The 15,136-nt window shown below is 36.5% G+C and overlaps 1 protein-coding gene and 1 long non-coding RNA gene across 3 annotated transcripts in view; one reads left to right on the top strand and one right to left on the bottom strand.

Annotated features, from left to right (window-relative positions):
- The first annotated feature begins 1,454 nt into the window (after nucleotides 1-1,454).
- On the top strand, nucleotides 1,455-2,462 carry LOC132702474 (uncharacterized). The gene is made up of 2 exons (XR_009618886.1): nucleotides 1,455-1,596; nucleotides 2,370-2,462. It is a non-coding gene; the product is annotated as an uncharacterized LOC132702474 (long non-coding RNA).
- Nucleotides 2,463-2,556: 94 nt separating this feature from the next.
- LOC132702295 (uncharacterized) overlaps nucleotides 2,557-15,136 on the bottom strand; it is a 70,183-nt gene continuing 57,603 nt past the window's right edge. For both annotated transcript variants that reach the window (XM_060670843.1, XM_060670844.1), the window contains exon 5: nucleotides 2,557-2,818. In XM_060670843.1, coding sequence (XP_060526826.1) covers nucleotides 2,771-2,818 — 48 coding nt within the window. In that variant the 3' untranslated portion in view covers nucleotides 2,557-2,770. The remainder of the gene's footprint in view (nucleotides 2,819-15,136) is intronic.

Below are 15,136 nucleotides of genomic sequence, written 5' to 3' on the forward strand. Positions count from 1 at the left end.
ATTGTTCTTAATTTCTTGTCTGCAAAACAAAAAGTAATGTTTAATGCCTATGTATTTATTTTTAAAATTAATAGCAGTGTGTTCCTAATTATGTTTGTGAAAAAGTTACCTATTTCAGAGACATTCATTCTTATAATACAAGGAATTGTGGTAATTTTATGTTAAGAGAATGTTATTCTAGTCAAGTACAAAACTCTATATTACATAAAGGCTCTTAATGAATTTAAAAGACTTTTAAGACGTCATGTATTGTCATAATTCTGATTTCTGTGTTTGGCTTTTGGTTTCCGTTTATCTGCAAATTTTATATTTTATATTTAGAATTTGTATTTTGTATTTTTTATGTAGCAAAATGCTAAATAAAGATTATATTATTATTATTAGTTTAATGAAACTGCATCAGCTATGAATTAATTAATACCAAGTCAGTTTCGTTTTTCACGGATGCGAGGCGCTTCGGTCATTTCCGGGATTTTATCACACGGGTTTGGGAGCAATCGGGTGTTTCCGGAGATTTTCCGGCACGGCTTGAATTTTGACGTTTGTCAATTCTGACGGTCATGTCAATGAATGTATTTGTGTTGTTTTGCGAAAATGTACTCAAAAATTCAGGGTCGTAAAAAAAGTACAATATGCAACACATCCAGTAAACTTTTAACTTCTAAGGAAAGTTAAATTAAGTCTTCTAAGACAAAGATGAGGCAAATACGTGAACTTGGAGATGAAAAGAGACGTTTTTGAGTTTTGCCCATGGTTAGGTAAAGAGTCTCCTTGAAAACCGTAGATTTAATAGAATTTTTTTTACCTACACACCCGCTTGCAATGTTATGGTTGATGCTACCTTTGCTCAAATCTTACAATTTTCTTGTTTGTTTTAAATGTGCATCTTTCAGGATAGGATAGGTTCAAATCCAGACTCCCGAAATATTTTATTTTGTTTATTTGAACCACCGTTCGTCACATACGTACAGAGTTAATAACATTTATATAATTTATAATATATTTATTTAATATTTTAATAAGGGAAAATTTGATTTGAAAAATTGATTTATTACGTGTATTTGAAGAACATTTTGGAAAAATTTGTCTTAGCATTAAGAAGATAATACTTTTGGGCTAGAAGTGCGAGAACACGACGGCATTATAGTGGAAGTTGTATACTCATCATAAAGCTAAGTTGCCCGACATTTCATTATTAGACTTCTAATAGGGAAATATAAGAAGCTCCAGGAATTGAATATGTCACAAATCATTCGTAAGGTCTATGGTAAACTTTTTATGTTATTATTATTTTTATGTTATTATTAAAATTGTTCCACTATCGGTTCCAATTAGAACCGGAAAACCCAAACGCACGCAATTAGCAGCATATCCTTTCTTCAATAATTGACAGGAGCAACTACTAATTACCGCAAATTGGGAGACTTATAAAAGCGACAGCCAACCCCCGTGGAGATGGTAGTACAACACAACAACCATGAAGGTAGCCAAGCTGTTTCTTCTTTTCGTCGTTTTCTTCGTGACGCTCTTCTCTGGAACCTTTTCCCAACTTAGATCTGATTTGCTGGACGACGACGCTGCGCTATTACGCAAACCGTGAGTTTTCATCGACTTCCTGACAAGAGACTGAGTTTTCTTTATAAGCTTTAAAAGTCCGTACAGCGTGAAATAATTCGTTTTTGCACGGAAGCAATTTTCCGGTAGGCAAAATAGAAAAGTGGAGGCGTGAAGGTATAGGAAAATAGTCGAGATACTCTCTTTCCTCTCAAACGGTAACTTGTAGATTATAAAGGGTGATCCAAGTTGAGTCTCCTGTTAAAAATTCTGGAGAATTAAATGGTTTTTCAAAATAAACTTGTGTATGTAACTAACCAAAACCATTTTTTCATAGCCTACTGACAAAAAAAAAGTTATTATTAAAGATGCATGCTTTGTATTTGAAATAGCTCTTATCAGTTACGTATTTTGAAAAGCTATGGAATTATTAAAAACATACAGCGTGTTCTGTGACTTACCCATAAAAAAATAATTATAATGTGCTTTGTATTGGTATAACTTTTAGATGTTACGTACTTTTAAAAAACCCACAACAAGCCTAATGCAATTACGGAAAGAAATACAGGGTGTTCTATAAAAAAAACACATGTTTAGTTTGTTCCTAAGTTTCCTAAGTTCTTAAGTAAAATCCATATTCAGGACAGTTTTCAAAATAACTCCGTATCTAAAAATTTAGAGCACTATTTATTTACCCCGTAAAACCACCAGTTTAGGCCAGTCATTTGGGTTTATTTTTTATACCAGAGTCGTTAATGTCTTATCCATTGTTTTTGAATTTATGTTTTGATATTTAATTTTCGTATCTTTACCAGGAGAGCTGACGACCGCGCAACCAAGAGGGCCGCAGACGCTACATAAAGCCAGCGCAATGTCGGCGCCTTTCAAATAATATACAGTGATGCTAAGATATGCGTTTTTGTCTACCGATCTTTCTTTCTCCCGTGTTCCTCCTTTCCCTCGCTCCGCCGATCGGACTTAACGAATCATATACAGTGCGAAATATGCATTTATTAGTATTACACTGCCAAGTGGCTATACAATAAATATCAGCAGCGATAACATTTTCGAAATGGCTTCTGCGGCTAGAACCTAAAATTTAAAAGTGGGGTGGGAAGGGAGGAAGCGACAACACCGGAACAGAACAACTGATTGTCTACGGGTATACGGATGCGGCAGGTGAATACGGAAAAATTAGTCTGCTAGAAGTGGTGACTCATCTTCTTGCTGGGAGCCAGTCGTCGACTTCTTGATCCCCCCGGTACTGAAACAAAAGAGATCGCGTTACGTGACGGGAAAGAAAGAAGTTAAAAATGCCCAAAATTGCTGTAGGGCGACGTCTCCTAATGACGGCGCTTACAATACAATATTTCTGGTTCTGGAGCCAGATGACCAAAAATTAAAACTGAGTATAGAAGGAGGCGCAAAAGGTATCGGTTACTCCCGTTACCACGATAGATCCGGTGGTAATTTGAGTGTTTTAACAGGAAAAACATATTCCTAAAGTCCATTTAAGAAAGGAAAGAAAAAAAAACAAAAATTGTTCGTTATCTACATAGTATTAGGTTCACATTATTCATTATTCATTTTTTCTATAAGTAATGGTTCCTTTTTTACCAGACTGCCTTCAAATTCAACTCACACAATTTCTGATTCGTTGTCCTTAAAATTATAAGATATAAGAGATCCATCATCTATCATATTTCATGGCAGAAATGATGAAATGGGGTCAACAACGGCATTTGTTAATACTGTGATTGCCATATTGCCAGTCTCTGGAAACGATTGCAAAGAAATAGCTATCAAACTGAACACCGAAATGCAGTATTTCTACAAATGGCTGTGTCAAAATAAACTGAGATTAAATAGCTCCAAAACCAAGTGCTTGGTTATCGGTTCTAAGGTTAACTGTGAAAAATTTTATAAGTCGGGGTATTCTGTGGATATACAGGGTAATAAAATCGAGTTTGTTTCCGAAATTAAATATTTAGGGGTGATCTTGAATCCACAATTATGCTTTAGTAATCATGTTGAATATCTACGCAAAAAAATTGGTAAGAAAATAGGGTTTTTAACCGTGTATCGCCGTTTTTATCGCAGTGGACTAGGATGTTAGTGTATAATAGTATAATTTTGCCTCATTTTTCGTGTGTTTGTTCATTGCGTATATCTTGTACAAAAGAAGATTTAAATAAGTTACAGTTACAACAAAATAGGGTTATGAGAATCATCCTGAACTGTGATAGATATACTCCTATAAAGAGTATGTTAGACCAGCTAAATTGGCTAAATGTCGGGCAGTTCATTAGAAGAGCAAGTTTAATGTTGGTTTATGGAATTGCGCACGATCACAAACCAGGCTATCTTAAATTATGGCTGGAAAAAAGGTCAATATAATATACGTTCCAATCAGCACTTCAATGTTTCTATGGTAAAAACAACACATTTACAGAAAACTATATTCTACGATGGTGTTTGTAATTTTAATGAACTGCCGGATAATATTAAGGGCGCGCCTTGCCCAAGAGTGTTCAAGAACAGACTTACGGGGTATTTGCGAAGTTTATAGTTTTTGTTAATGCAAATTTTACTTGCTTATGTAAATAGCCAAGTGCTAAAAATAAATAAATAAATAAATAAAATATGAAATCAGAAAGTTCTATTAAATCGTGTGTAATTTTAAAAAATGATCCAAAATTTAAAAACAGCCTATAGCTCGCTCGGTAATGAAGATATCAATTACGACCATTAGATATCAATAACGGACTCATATGGATGCAATAGAATAATTTTCGTCAAATAGTTGGAAACTGAAAAGAGGTAGTGAGGTGTAAGTTAACTAGCATAAGATAAAACCGCCTTATTAATAGATGCTAATGTGAGCAACAAATTTAACCGCAGCAAAGAGGAGGTGCAAGTTACGGAAATAATTTGGAATATGAAATTAAATTCGTAGTCCGTGGGTGTTTTGCAACATCTCCAGTTTAGGAATATGTAGAAATCAAATTGCATTTATATTCTTTCTATCATAGTTCGATGTTTGGTTTCATGCGAAAGACTAACTAAACTGGAAACCTTCAAAGGTTCAAAATTCTAAGACATAAAACAGATTTTTTTCAAAGATCATTTTCGTTTCTAATCAGTAAAGTGTACGGTAACTACTCTGATTCACTCAAGCAAAAAACTTTGTCGCAGTAAAAAAAAACCTATTAAGACTGTTTCTTCTCAGAACAGTGTTTACCAGCAGCAGAACAGTAATTAGTATTAAAGAAAATAATAGCATTAAAAAGCAAATTTGAATGCTCCAAAAATCAATAAAAGTCCATAATCCAGACCTATTTGTTTAATTCATAATTATATATATTATTAATTATTTAAGGTGAAAAACAGAGCCAGTTTTGCTCGTAAACCAGACTCTATTCTAATGGGTGTTTTTTTCGATGTATAGCACTTTAAGTTGGTATTACTGTTCAAGATGGCGACCGATTTACCAGCTCTCAAATGATTTATTCTCAGTTTGGTTTGGCAATTCATCATGAATAGACTCACGCCTGAACAACGCTTGCAAATAGTGCAATTTCATTTCGAAAATAACGGTTTTGTGCGGAATACGTATCGCGCACTACGACCATTTCATCGTCGACAAAATGATCCATCAGAGCAGTTAATTCGATTAACCATGGAACGTTTTCGCACCACGTTTAGTCTTGTTGATAACTCGCATCCCCAGAGACGCCGTACGGTGCGTACAGAAGAAGCTATTGCTGCTGTAGAGCGTAGCATTGAGGAAGACCCGAATGAGTCCATCCGCCATCGAGCACAGGAATTGGATCCGTGTCCATCCACTTTATGGAAGATTTTGCGGAAGGATCTTGGTTTTCGTGCTTACAAAATCCAACTCGTGCAAGAATTGAAGCCAAACGATCATCAAGTAAGGCGTAGATTCGTCGAAAGCGAATTTTGTTTAGCCATGATGCGCACTTCTGGTTGAATGTTTGAATGTCGTTTGACTGGAGTCATAGTCATAGCAGTATTTATAAATTTTAATTTAATGCAATTAACTTTGATGTTAAGGTTTTGTTTTTACTTCCGAAAATCATGGCAAATGATTTCGTAGGGTTTAATTTGCGATTGTGGTTGGAGGTTGGACCTTCTAAATTTTTTTTTCCGCTAGGCCGGCCCTGCCCTGCGGCACTTTTACGGGCCTCGTTAGAAATTCTACCGACGTCCGCGTCGCGGCGAATAGAACAAGAATTATTAATTTTCCCTTAATGGACCGTTTGTCGGAATTTAAGTGGGTGAAAAACAATAAGATACACCGCATAATGGGCCATTTTTCTCGATCTTTTGTTCCCGCGACGATGCAATTAAAATTGGCGCGAAGTTACGTTAAAGAAAAAAAAACACTCCTTTGACTTTCCCCATTTCTTAGGTCGAAAGTGCTTAACACCGCCTCTGCTGGGATCGATATTTTTTGGAAATTTTTGCATAAAATATTTGTTTTGGCATGCGTGAAATCAATTTATTTCCCGTTACAAGCGAATATAATAAATGAATCGTCTCTCTTGAGATAATTGGAAATTTCTCTTTCTAGTGTTGTTTTGGGCAACTACAAATTAAACTAGAAGTGCCAAGAGACGTTTTTATCACTTTGGTCGAAGGTAATTACAGATAATTACGCAAATAGTTAAAGGGTGCAGTTCTTAAGAATATGATTTGTTCAAGTGATTTTGAATTGTTTTAAACATATGTTTATGTCAAAAAAATGGAACAAAAAAACACTTGACATGTTGACAACGACATATGGCGAATCTACTTTGGGCAAAAAAAATGTTTGTTAGTGGTACAAACTGTTCCGAGATGGCCGAGAAGACGCCGATGACGAACCTAGCTCCGGATGCCCCAGCACGCTAACAACTGATGAAAAGTGACGCAAATGGTGTTGAAAAATAGTCGAATTACTATTAGAGAAGTAACTAACCAAAACTATCCAAAAAAAGCAAGTCAAGTTCAATCAAATGTCAAGATTTTGCTTACTGTTTTCTTTGATTATCGTGACGTAGTACATCAACTTGAAGTTATGTATAGTGCACCTGCTTGGGTCTAACTTTCTGGCCAAAAACAACCCCAGAAGTTTTTCCTGTTCCCAATATTGAAGAAACCCATAAAAGGAGGGAGAGTTGGAACCATTACGGAGATAAAGAAAAAATCGGTGGAAGAACTCAAGGAAAGTGCTTACCGGAAGTGCTTCGGGGATTGGAAAAAACATTCTCACAAGTTTATTACATCTGGGGGATTACTTTAAAGGGGACGACATTAATTTTGATAAAGAAATAAATACTTTTTGTTAAAACTTTAAAGTCATCTTACTTTTTCAACACATCAAGCAGAAGGAATCGAGCAGATTTGTAAATAGCATCAAAGTAATAATATTATGAATATTATAAAAAAGGGCAAGTTTCCACAAATTATGGGAGGGAGAGGGAGATTCATGAATAAAAGATGTAAGGGAGATTTATAAATAAGTTGAACGCCCTTATTGCCAGAACATCTTCTCGATTCACCATATAGTATTCGAAATATTTCTTGACCCATGTGTACACTACCTTTTTTGTTGATTTTAAAATGCGCATGAAACATTTCAAAAGGGGGAAAAACGTCACATGTAACGCCAGAACAATCCGCGCAATTAAACTCAATCCTCGAATTTATCACCCGTTTTATCGCCCCTATACAATAAACGTTATAGATTTCATCGAAGACGGTAATAAACCCCACACCCCCCTTTCCGGATATTTCCTTCAATTTTCAAAACGCCTGCATTGAATAATAAACGACAACATTAATAATGAAGTTGTTTAAGTTCGCAACAACGTCGACGAGAATCGGCACGCTCCGTGAAACCCCAAATACTATAGAAAAGAGTATAAATAGAGAAAGCAGCTTTGGACAGGCATTTTTGGAGAGAGGTGTTTCCTACAGATCCTGTTCACTTTCAGAAAGCACAGCCTTCTAAAGAATCACCATTTTTGCAGCCCTTTTTGGAAAAGCTGTTTCGAGTAGAAGAGGGCCTTATGGTTCCTTCAAGGCTTTGCGTTGAAATTAAAGGAGCTTTGACGTTCCACATTGCATTAAGTGACAGTGATTCATCTGTTCGAAATGTTGGGTGGTTAAGGCAAATAAAAACAATAGAAGTTTCAAGTTTTCAAAGAATCTTCCACGGGCTACTGGAATACTATTTACAGAACTGGATTCTTGCTTAGTCGGTTGTGGTTGAATTGGATTTGCTGACATTTCGCCCGTAATCCTGTGAAACTCGCATTCGCATTCCACTGTGTAGCTGCTTATTTATGCTTGAGGGGGGGCTTCTACCAACAAAAAATCGGAGAATATATAGAAATCTATAAGCAACCAAATATTCTTAATGGCCCCTCAGGTCTTTATCTGTCACCAATATGTGAGTCAGTGATCCGAGACACTCAGTTAGCTCCGCCCCCCTGGATCAAGCAGGTACAGAGTAGAATGCGTTTCAGCACCGACTTTAGTTTCAAATATACAATGAAAAGGACACGATTCAGATGAACAAAATAATATGTTTGACCCTTCGTTTTTAAACCTATCCGAAGAAGAAGGTAGCAGCGCTAGGCAGGAAAAATGCACATGAAAAGAATAGAAAAAAAAAACCTAGTAAGGGGTGTTTTTTTTTTGATGTATTGAACTTCAAGTTGCAATAAAACAACGATGGATTATTCGATTGACATGAATTTTATTTATCCGAAAGATAATCTTGTGGCATTACATTTTAAATATGATTTCTGGCATATGACCGCCACGGCTGGCGCGGATGTAGCCCAATCTGGACGTCCAATTTTCGATTACTTTTTTCAATATTTGTGGCCGTATATCGACAACAACACTTCGAATGTTGTCTTCCAAATGGTCAAGCGTTTGTGGCTTATCAGCATAGACCAATGACTTTACATAGCCCCACAGAAAGTAATCTAGCGGTGAACGTGAAATTAGGCGGTCACCAAACGTGTCTCTCAATAAATCGATTGTGGCACGAACTGTGTGACATGTTGCGCCGTCTTGTATTCAATTCAGGAATGAAAGAGTTAGTAATCATAGCTCTATACCGATCACCATTGACTGTAACGTTCTGGCCACCATCGTTTTTGAAGAAGTACGGACCAATGATTCCACCCGCCCATAAAGCGCACCAAACAGTCAGTTTTTCCGGATGTAACGGTGTTTCGACATACACTTGAGGATTAGCTTCGCTCCAAATACGGCAGTTTTGTTTGTTAACGTAGCCATTCAACCAGAAATTCGCTTCATCGCTAAACAAAATTCGCTTATGAAAATCGGGAACAACGGCAACCTCGTTTTGGGCTCATTCGACGAATCTACGCATTACTTGATGATCGTTTGGCTTCAATTCTTGCACGAGTTGGATTTTGTAAACACGTAAACCAAGTTCCTTCCGCAAAATCTTCAATAAAGTGGACTCATTCGGGTCTTCCTCAGTGCTACGCTCTACAGCAACAATAGCTTCATCTGTACGGCGTCTCTGGGGATGCGAGTGTTATCAATAAGAGTAAACGTGGTGCGAAAAAGTTCCATGGTTAATCGAATTAACTGCTGTGTGTAAAGTTTTAAACATCGAAAAAAAAAATACCCATTACTATCTGTGCAGAGGGAAATAGTTTACAGTGGAGATTACTTAAATATTTAATGATAATAATACTTCACGCATGCGTGTGGAAAAGGTATTAGCAATTTAAGAGACTGATCCAATGGATAATATGTTTCAGCCATGTCATATGTAAAGGATCTTTCAAAAATTCCAGAGGTGCGACGTGGAGGGGTGAGCAGGCCTTTAAATCTTAAATTTAAACTGCGAGCGTCCGTGCGAAAGCTGATTTTTTTTAAAAGATAGCGTGGAGACTTTACTCTTATAATTTTGTGATAAAGATTACATATTTCGTCAATATCGTCAATTTTTCATATAAAGCCATCGGACTTCCTTCAGGTTATGACTAACTAACTGCCGCGTTTAATCCCAAAAATGAATCTTAGACAGTATTCCTGGATTTCTTGAATCCGCTCTGAGGCAGCCGATGTCAGACATGGGTCATAGACGACATAACAGTGGTCAAAAGAAGATAAAACTATTGAATCACACAGGATCTTTTTTAATGATTGATTTAAAATATTTTTAGAACCATATAAGCATTTGAAGTGGGCAATGGATTTTTTAATATATTGGCTTAGCTTCTTGTCAAGCATAAGTCCAAGGTTTTTTGCCTCCATTTTCAGATACTTTTATTTCAACTAGTTGACGTATTGCTATAGATTTTTTGGATTTAGATGGAGTGAATGTTCTAGGGACACCCTATTAATGATTTCTAGATCATTATTTATGAATTGACAGCTTTCGAAAATTTTATCTCACGAAAATGAGTAGTCATCTGCATACATTTGGGTTTTGCCAGTTTCTTTAGGCACAGCTGCTCAAAGCAATCGACTCAGCAGACATTTTGTGGAAGACTGTTTTAAATAAATCTGTTTTAAACAGGCGCTGTTATGAGTAGCAGCGAATATGACTGGTTTGATTCGCTATTTAGGAGGCAAGTGGGAGCTAGATACAAGATACAAGCAAGGTAAACGGACAATTTTAACAAATTTAACAAAAATGTTCTAAAGTGTTTTTCGAACTTTTTGATTGACTGTTTGATTGATTGATGTGTTTTAATTGCTCGGGAATAGAACTGTAGAGATGTAAACCGGTGATAGTTTATTTTTTTTAATTCTTGTGGTCACAGTGACAATCTTTTCTTTTTAAAGATTGACTTTCGGCTAGTCTTATAATAACACTTTATAATACCCAAACAACAATGTTATAAGAGAGAGATTTTATTGAGTTTTCCTTTTTTTTCATTCCTTCTCGTTTCTTCTATTGCCACTGTTTTTTTACATATTGTTCTGTAATGGGTGTGAACTGTTGGACAATGAATGCCATTATTATTAATAATATTACTTATTTATATCTTCTTCTTATAGTGTCGTGACCGTTTAACGATCGTTTGGTGTCGGGCTGGCCACCATGTTGACAATCATTGTTTTATTAACAGCTGCACGTTCGATCGAGAATTTTTCATACCATTGTCTTAGATTTTTCAACCCTGATGTTCTTCTCTTTCCAGGGCCTCTCCTGCTATTCACTTTTCCCTCCATTATGAGGTGCAGTATGGCATACTTATCAGGGTGACGCATAATATGTCCAAAGTATTCTAGCTTACGCTGCTTGATGGTTAAAATTATTGCTCATTCGCTACAGTACTACTGCGTTATTCGCTCTTTCCACCCAGCTGGTCTTGAGTAGACGACTGTACATCTACATTTCGAACGCCTCTAGACGCTTGATGGTCGCGTCAGTGAGTGCCCATGACTCCATCCCATATATGAGAACCGGAAGTACGTAACATTTAACTATTGTCATTCGCAGTTTCAATGTTAGATTATGGTTACAGAGAACTTTTTTCATTTTTACGAATGCTGCTCTTGCTTTTTCTATTCTAATTTTAATTTCATTAGATGGGTTCCATTAGTCGTTGATGTTACTGCCCAAGTACGTCAACCTCCCAGCTCGTTCCAGAGGTGCACCTTCCACATATATGCCATCATCCTGAGGTGAGACATGTTTACTGATGTTCATATATTTAATTTTATTAACATTTACTTTAAGTCCGTAGTGAGCACACGAGTTAGTAATCTGATTCATCGACAATTGCAGATCTTCGTTGGTATTTGCAACGATTAAAGTGTCATCGGCGTATCTGATGTTATTAACAGTTTTACCATTTATGATCACTCCTGGCATGTTGTCGCTCATGGCCTCGTCAAAAAATTGAATACAGGTTGAACAACAAAGGCGACAGAATGCATCCCTGACGCATCTCGTCGCTGAGATGCGGTCCAATTCTTACTACTGCTTTTTGATTCCAATACAAACTCATTATATGTTATTGAGAATAGTTGGAAAATATTTACACGACACAATTGTTGGATAGTTGCAATATTGGAAAACTAGGTCTATGAAAATGTATTCTAGTAGATGGTGTTGAAGCTGAAGGAAAACACAATCACAGGCTCTTGAACATGTTATTTCAGCATAATGGAGCACTTTGGGAAGGTATTATCTTGATTCGGGTTTAAAGGCCGTCGTCGATTGGAATTACTTCCTAAAGGTCTACATCGGGACTACCAAGAGATCAATGGGAACGAGACTTAAGGAGCATAAAGCAAGCTGCAGGCTAGGACATACAGAGAAGTCTGCAGTAGCTGAACACGCACTGAGCAGCGGGGAACACAGGATACACTTTGAGAGCTGTAAGTTACTAGCATCGGTCAACGGCTATCACAACAGACTAGTCTGGGAAGCCATTGAGATACAAAAACACCCACACAATTTCAACCGAAAGGAGGAGACCCTTAGACTCAACCAAATCTGGAACCCGATCCTTAGGAACGCCCGAGCAGTACCGATCGATATCCCGAGACCAACCGAAGCGGAACAGGCCCCGCCCACCACCAATCGGCATAAATACAACCTGCGCAGAAGAAATCTTCAGTCTACGTCCAACATCGGAGATGGAAGGACCTCTGAAGAAGCTCGCCACTCGTGCTAGCGAAACGTTAGGAAGTAATTCCAATCGACGACGGCCTTTAAACCCGAATCAAGATAATAGCTTATCAACGGGCCGCGAAAGCCTTAACCAATTTATCACTTTGGGAAGGGTGTAAGAAGCGGATTAGATGAAAATTTTGCGAACAAGAACATTTACCAACCACAACCAAACCATCTTGCTGGTTGAGAATCCATTGATGGTTGAGGTCTTAAATTCTGTACTTTTAGGTAAAATCTGAAAATAAAGTCATAGGGTTATTGTAGTGTTTTTAGATGCGTTTCTGAACCTGCTTCGAAAATATTAACAAACAACTATTTTCCGGTCCATTTCTTTTAGGGCCTGTGAGCAGCTTTTCTCGACTAATTCCCATTTTGGATGTAGAACATGCTATTATAGTTTAGTCAACTTATTTCGGGACAACCTGTATATGCTAGGCATCCCATACAGTAGAAAATACTTTGCAGAAGCCGTATCGTCGCCAAGAGAGGGCGCCATGTTTTTGTTCAAAAAAGAAAGAAGTTTATCACAGTGATTTTTTTTGAAAATTTTAGAATACTCTTGTTTAGACGAGGTCCTGTTTTGAACCGGATAATTGCACAAAAAAAAAGGTAGATAATTAATCTAGACAAGTTAACCTCGAGTTCCGACATCGAGAGAAAACCCTAATTGCCACGGTAAAATTCATTCGTGCCATCCTTTGTATCGTTGCAGGTTTTTTAAGCGAGCTAACATCCCGCGTTAACCCCGGGACCAGCGTCGCGCGCGGGGTTAATTTTTTAATTAGTGTTCCGGAAAAACACGGTCGAATTAAATTCCTTGCGGTTGTTTTCCGGACGGGAGGGTGGAGTTTCCACGTCAAGTCGAGCGATTAACACGGCGGTGTATTTAAAGCGTGTGGTGGTGTGTTTCGAGTCTGATAAGCGACCCCAGACCAATTATGTCGGAGCGGCACCACTCAAAGATGCCGGCGGAAAATTTCGTATTTTCGCACCGCCAATTTTACATTGGGAGTCGGTTGACTTCGCGTTGCCAAAGAGGGTGGGTGGGGGACACTAACATGTAGCCCATACGAGAATCAAATAAAAGAATCAACATCTGTTTGGAAACCGATATTCGTTCCAAGGATAAAGCCTGTAATAATCAATGAACCAAAAAGAGTTTTTCCACTCCCGTCCATAAAATACCTAATTGCACACTGTGCCATATCAGTTTCGTTTCTCATGGATTCGAGCCACTTCGGACATTTCCGGGATATTACCGCACGGCTTTGGTAGCAATCGGATGTTTTCGGAGGTTTTATTTATTTGTGTTGTTTTGCAAAAATGTACTCAAAACTAACGTTTAGTAAACTTATTAAGTCACTTCTTCAACTAGTGATTCAAATGCCGTTTACCACACTTGTTGCATAATATTTATTTTCTACTTCCTCGGGAAAATACCTAATTATATATATATATATATATATATATATATATATATATATATATATATATATATATATATATATATATATATATATATATATATATATATATATATATATATATATATATATATATATATATATATAAACGTCAGGCGAATGATCCTACTCCAGGGTCAAACAACGAACGGATGAACACCCGGATTACCACCAATACACATAGTTCCATCTGTGAAGGAGTAAAACAAAACATATATATATATATATATATATATATATATATATATATATATATATATATATATATATATATATATATATATATATATATATATATATATATATATATATATATATATATATATATATATATATATATATATATATATATATACAGGGTTTTTCACTTAAAACTCCGCACGCCAATAACTCCAAAACGAAAAGAAATATTTAATTTATGTAAAAAGTAGTCAAAGTGTGGGGTCAAGTAGATATTTCCTAAAGTTTAAAAAATTCGACGCCTGCAAAGAGCTGGGCGTCGCGACGCGTCGAAAAATTATTCGATTGCAGAGACTTTGGAAATACGCGCATACAAAAGTACATATTATTTAAAAACTTTTTTGTTATTTACTCAAACTTATTTACTTTACCCGTTTCTAAGTTATACCAATTTAAAAAATTTCTTGATTAATAAAAAATGTGATTAACGCTTATTTTTACAAGTATGCCATGAATGCCATTGTTATCGCAGTTGTTTTAAGTGCAATTACAAACAATAGATTTCAACTATTTTAGTATGATTTTATTTATTATTTTTTATCGATTTAGTCCTGATAACATGATAAATAAATGAAAAAACAGTAAAATACCTACAAGTTAATAACCAAAATTATTATTGCAATTAACTACATAATAAGACATTTCAAAAATTTTGTTCAAAATTATGTCCATCTGCTCGAACACAACTATCAAAAACTTTTTAACAGATGAGCTTGGGTCACTTGCAGGAGAGTCCTTCTTGTGATAGCGGCACACGCTGCACTAATTTTGTTAATGAGATCAGCCATATCTTCGATAGGTTCTTCATAGATAACGTTTTTTAGGTAGCCCCAAAGAAAATAATGGTGGTGTAATGTCCGGGGACCTCGCCGGCCACCTTACCGGTCCATTAGTACCAAACCATCTATTGGGATATTCTCGGTCCAAATACCTCGTTACTATTTGGGCATTATGTGCAGGCGCTCCATCCTGCTGTAGCCACATATTCATTCTAGTGTCAAGAGGCACTTCTTCTAATAGTTCCGGAAGTGTAGTTTGAAGAAATCTTAAATAGCGATCTGCATTTAAAGTTCCTTCGTAAAAGTAAGGTCCAATAAGGAATCCATTTAATATGCCGCACCAGACATTGATACTAAAAATTCGTGGGTTACCTCTTTCTGTAATCGAACGAGGATGGTTTTCGGACCAA

Source organism: Cylas formicarius, unplaced genomic scaffold (genome assembly GCF_029955315.1).
Source record: "Cylas formicarius isolate icCylForm1 unplaced genomic scaffold, icCylForm1.1 PGA_scaffold_5__7_contigs__length_24384050, whole genome shotgun sequence".
Taxonomy (NCBI): domain Eukaryota; kingdom Metazoa; phylum Arthropoda; class Insecta; order Coleoptera; family Brentidae; genus Cylas; species Cylas formicarius.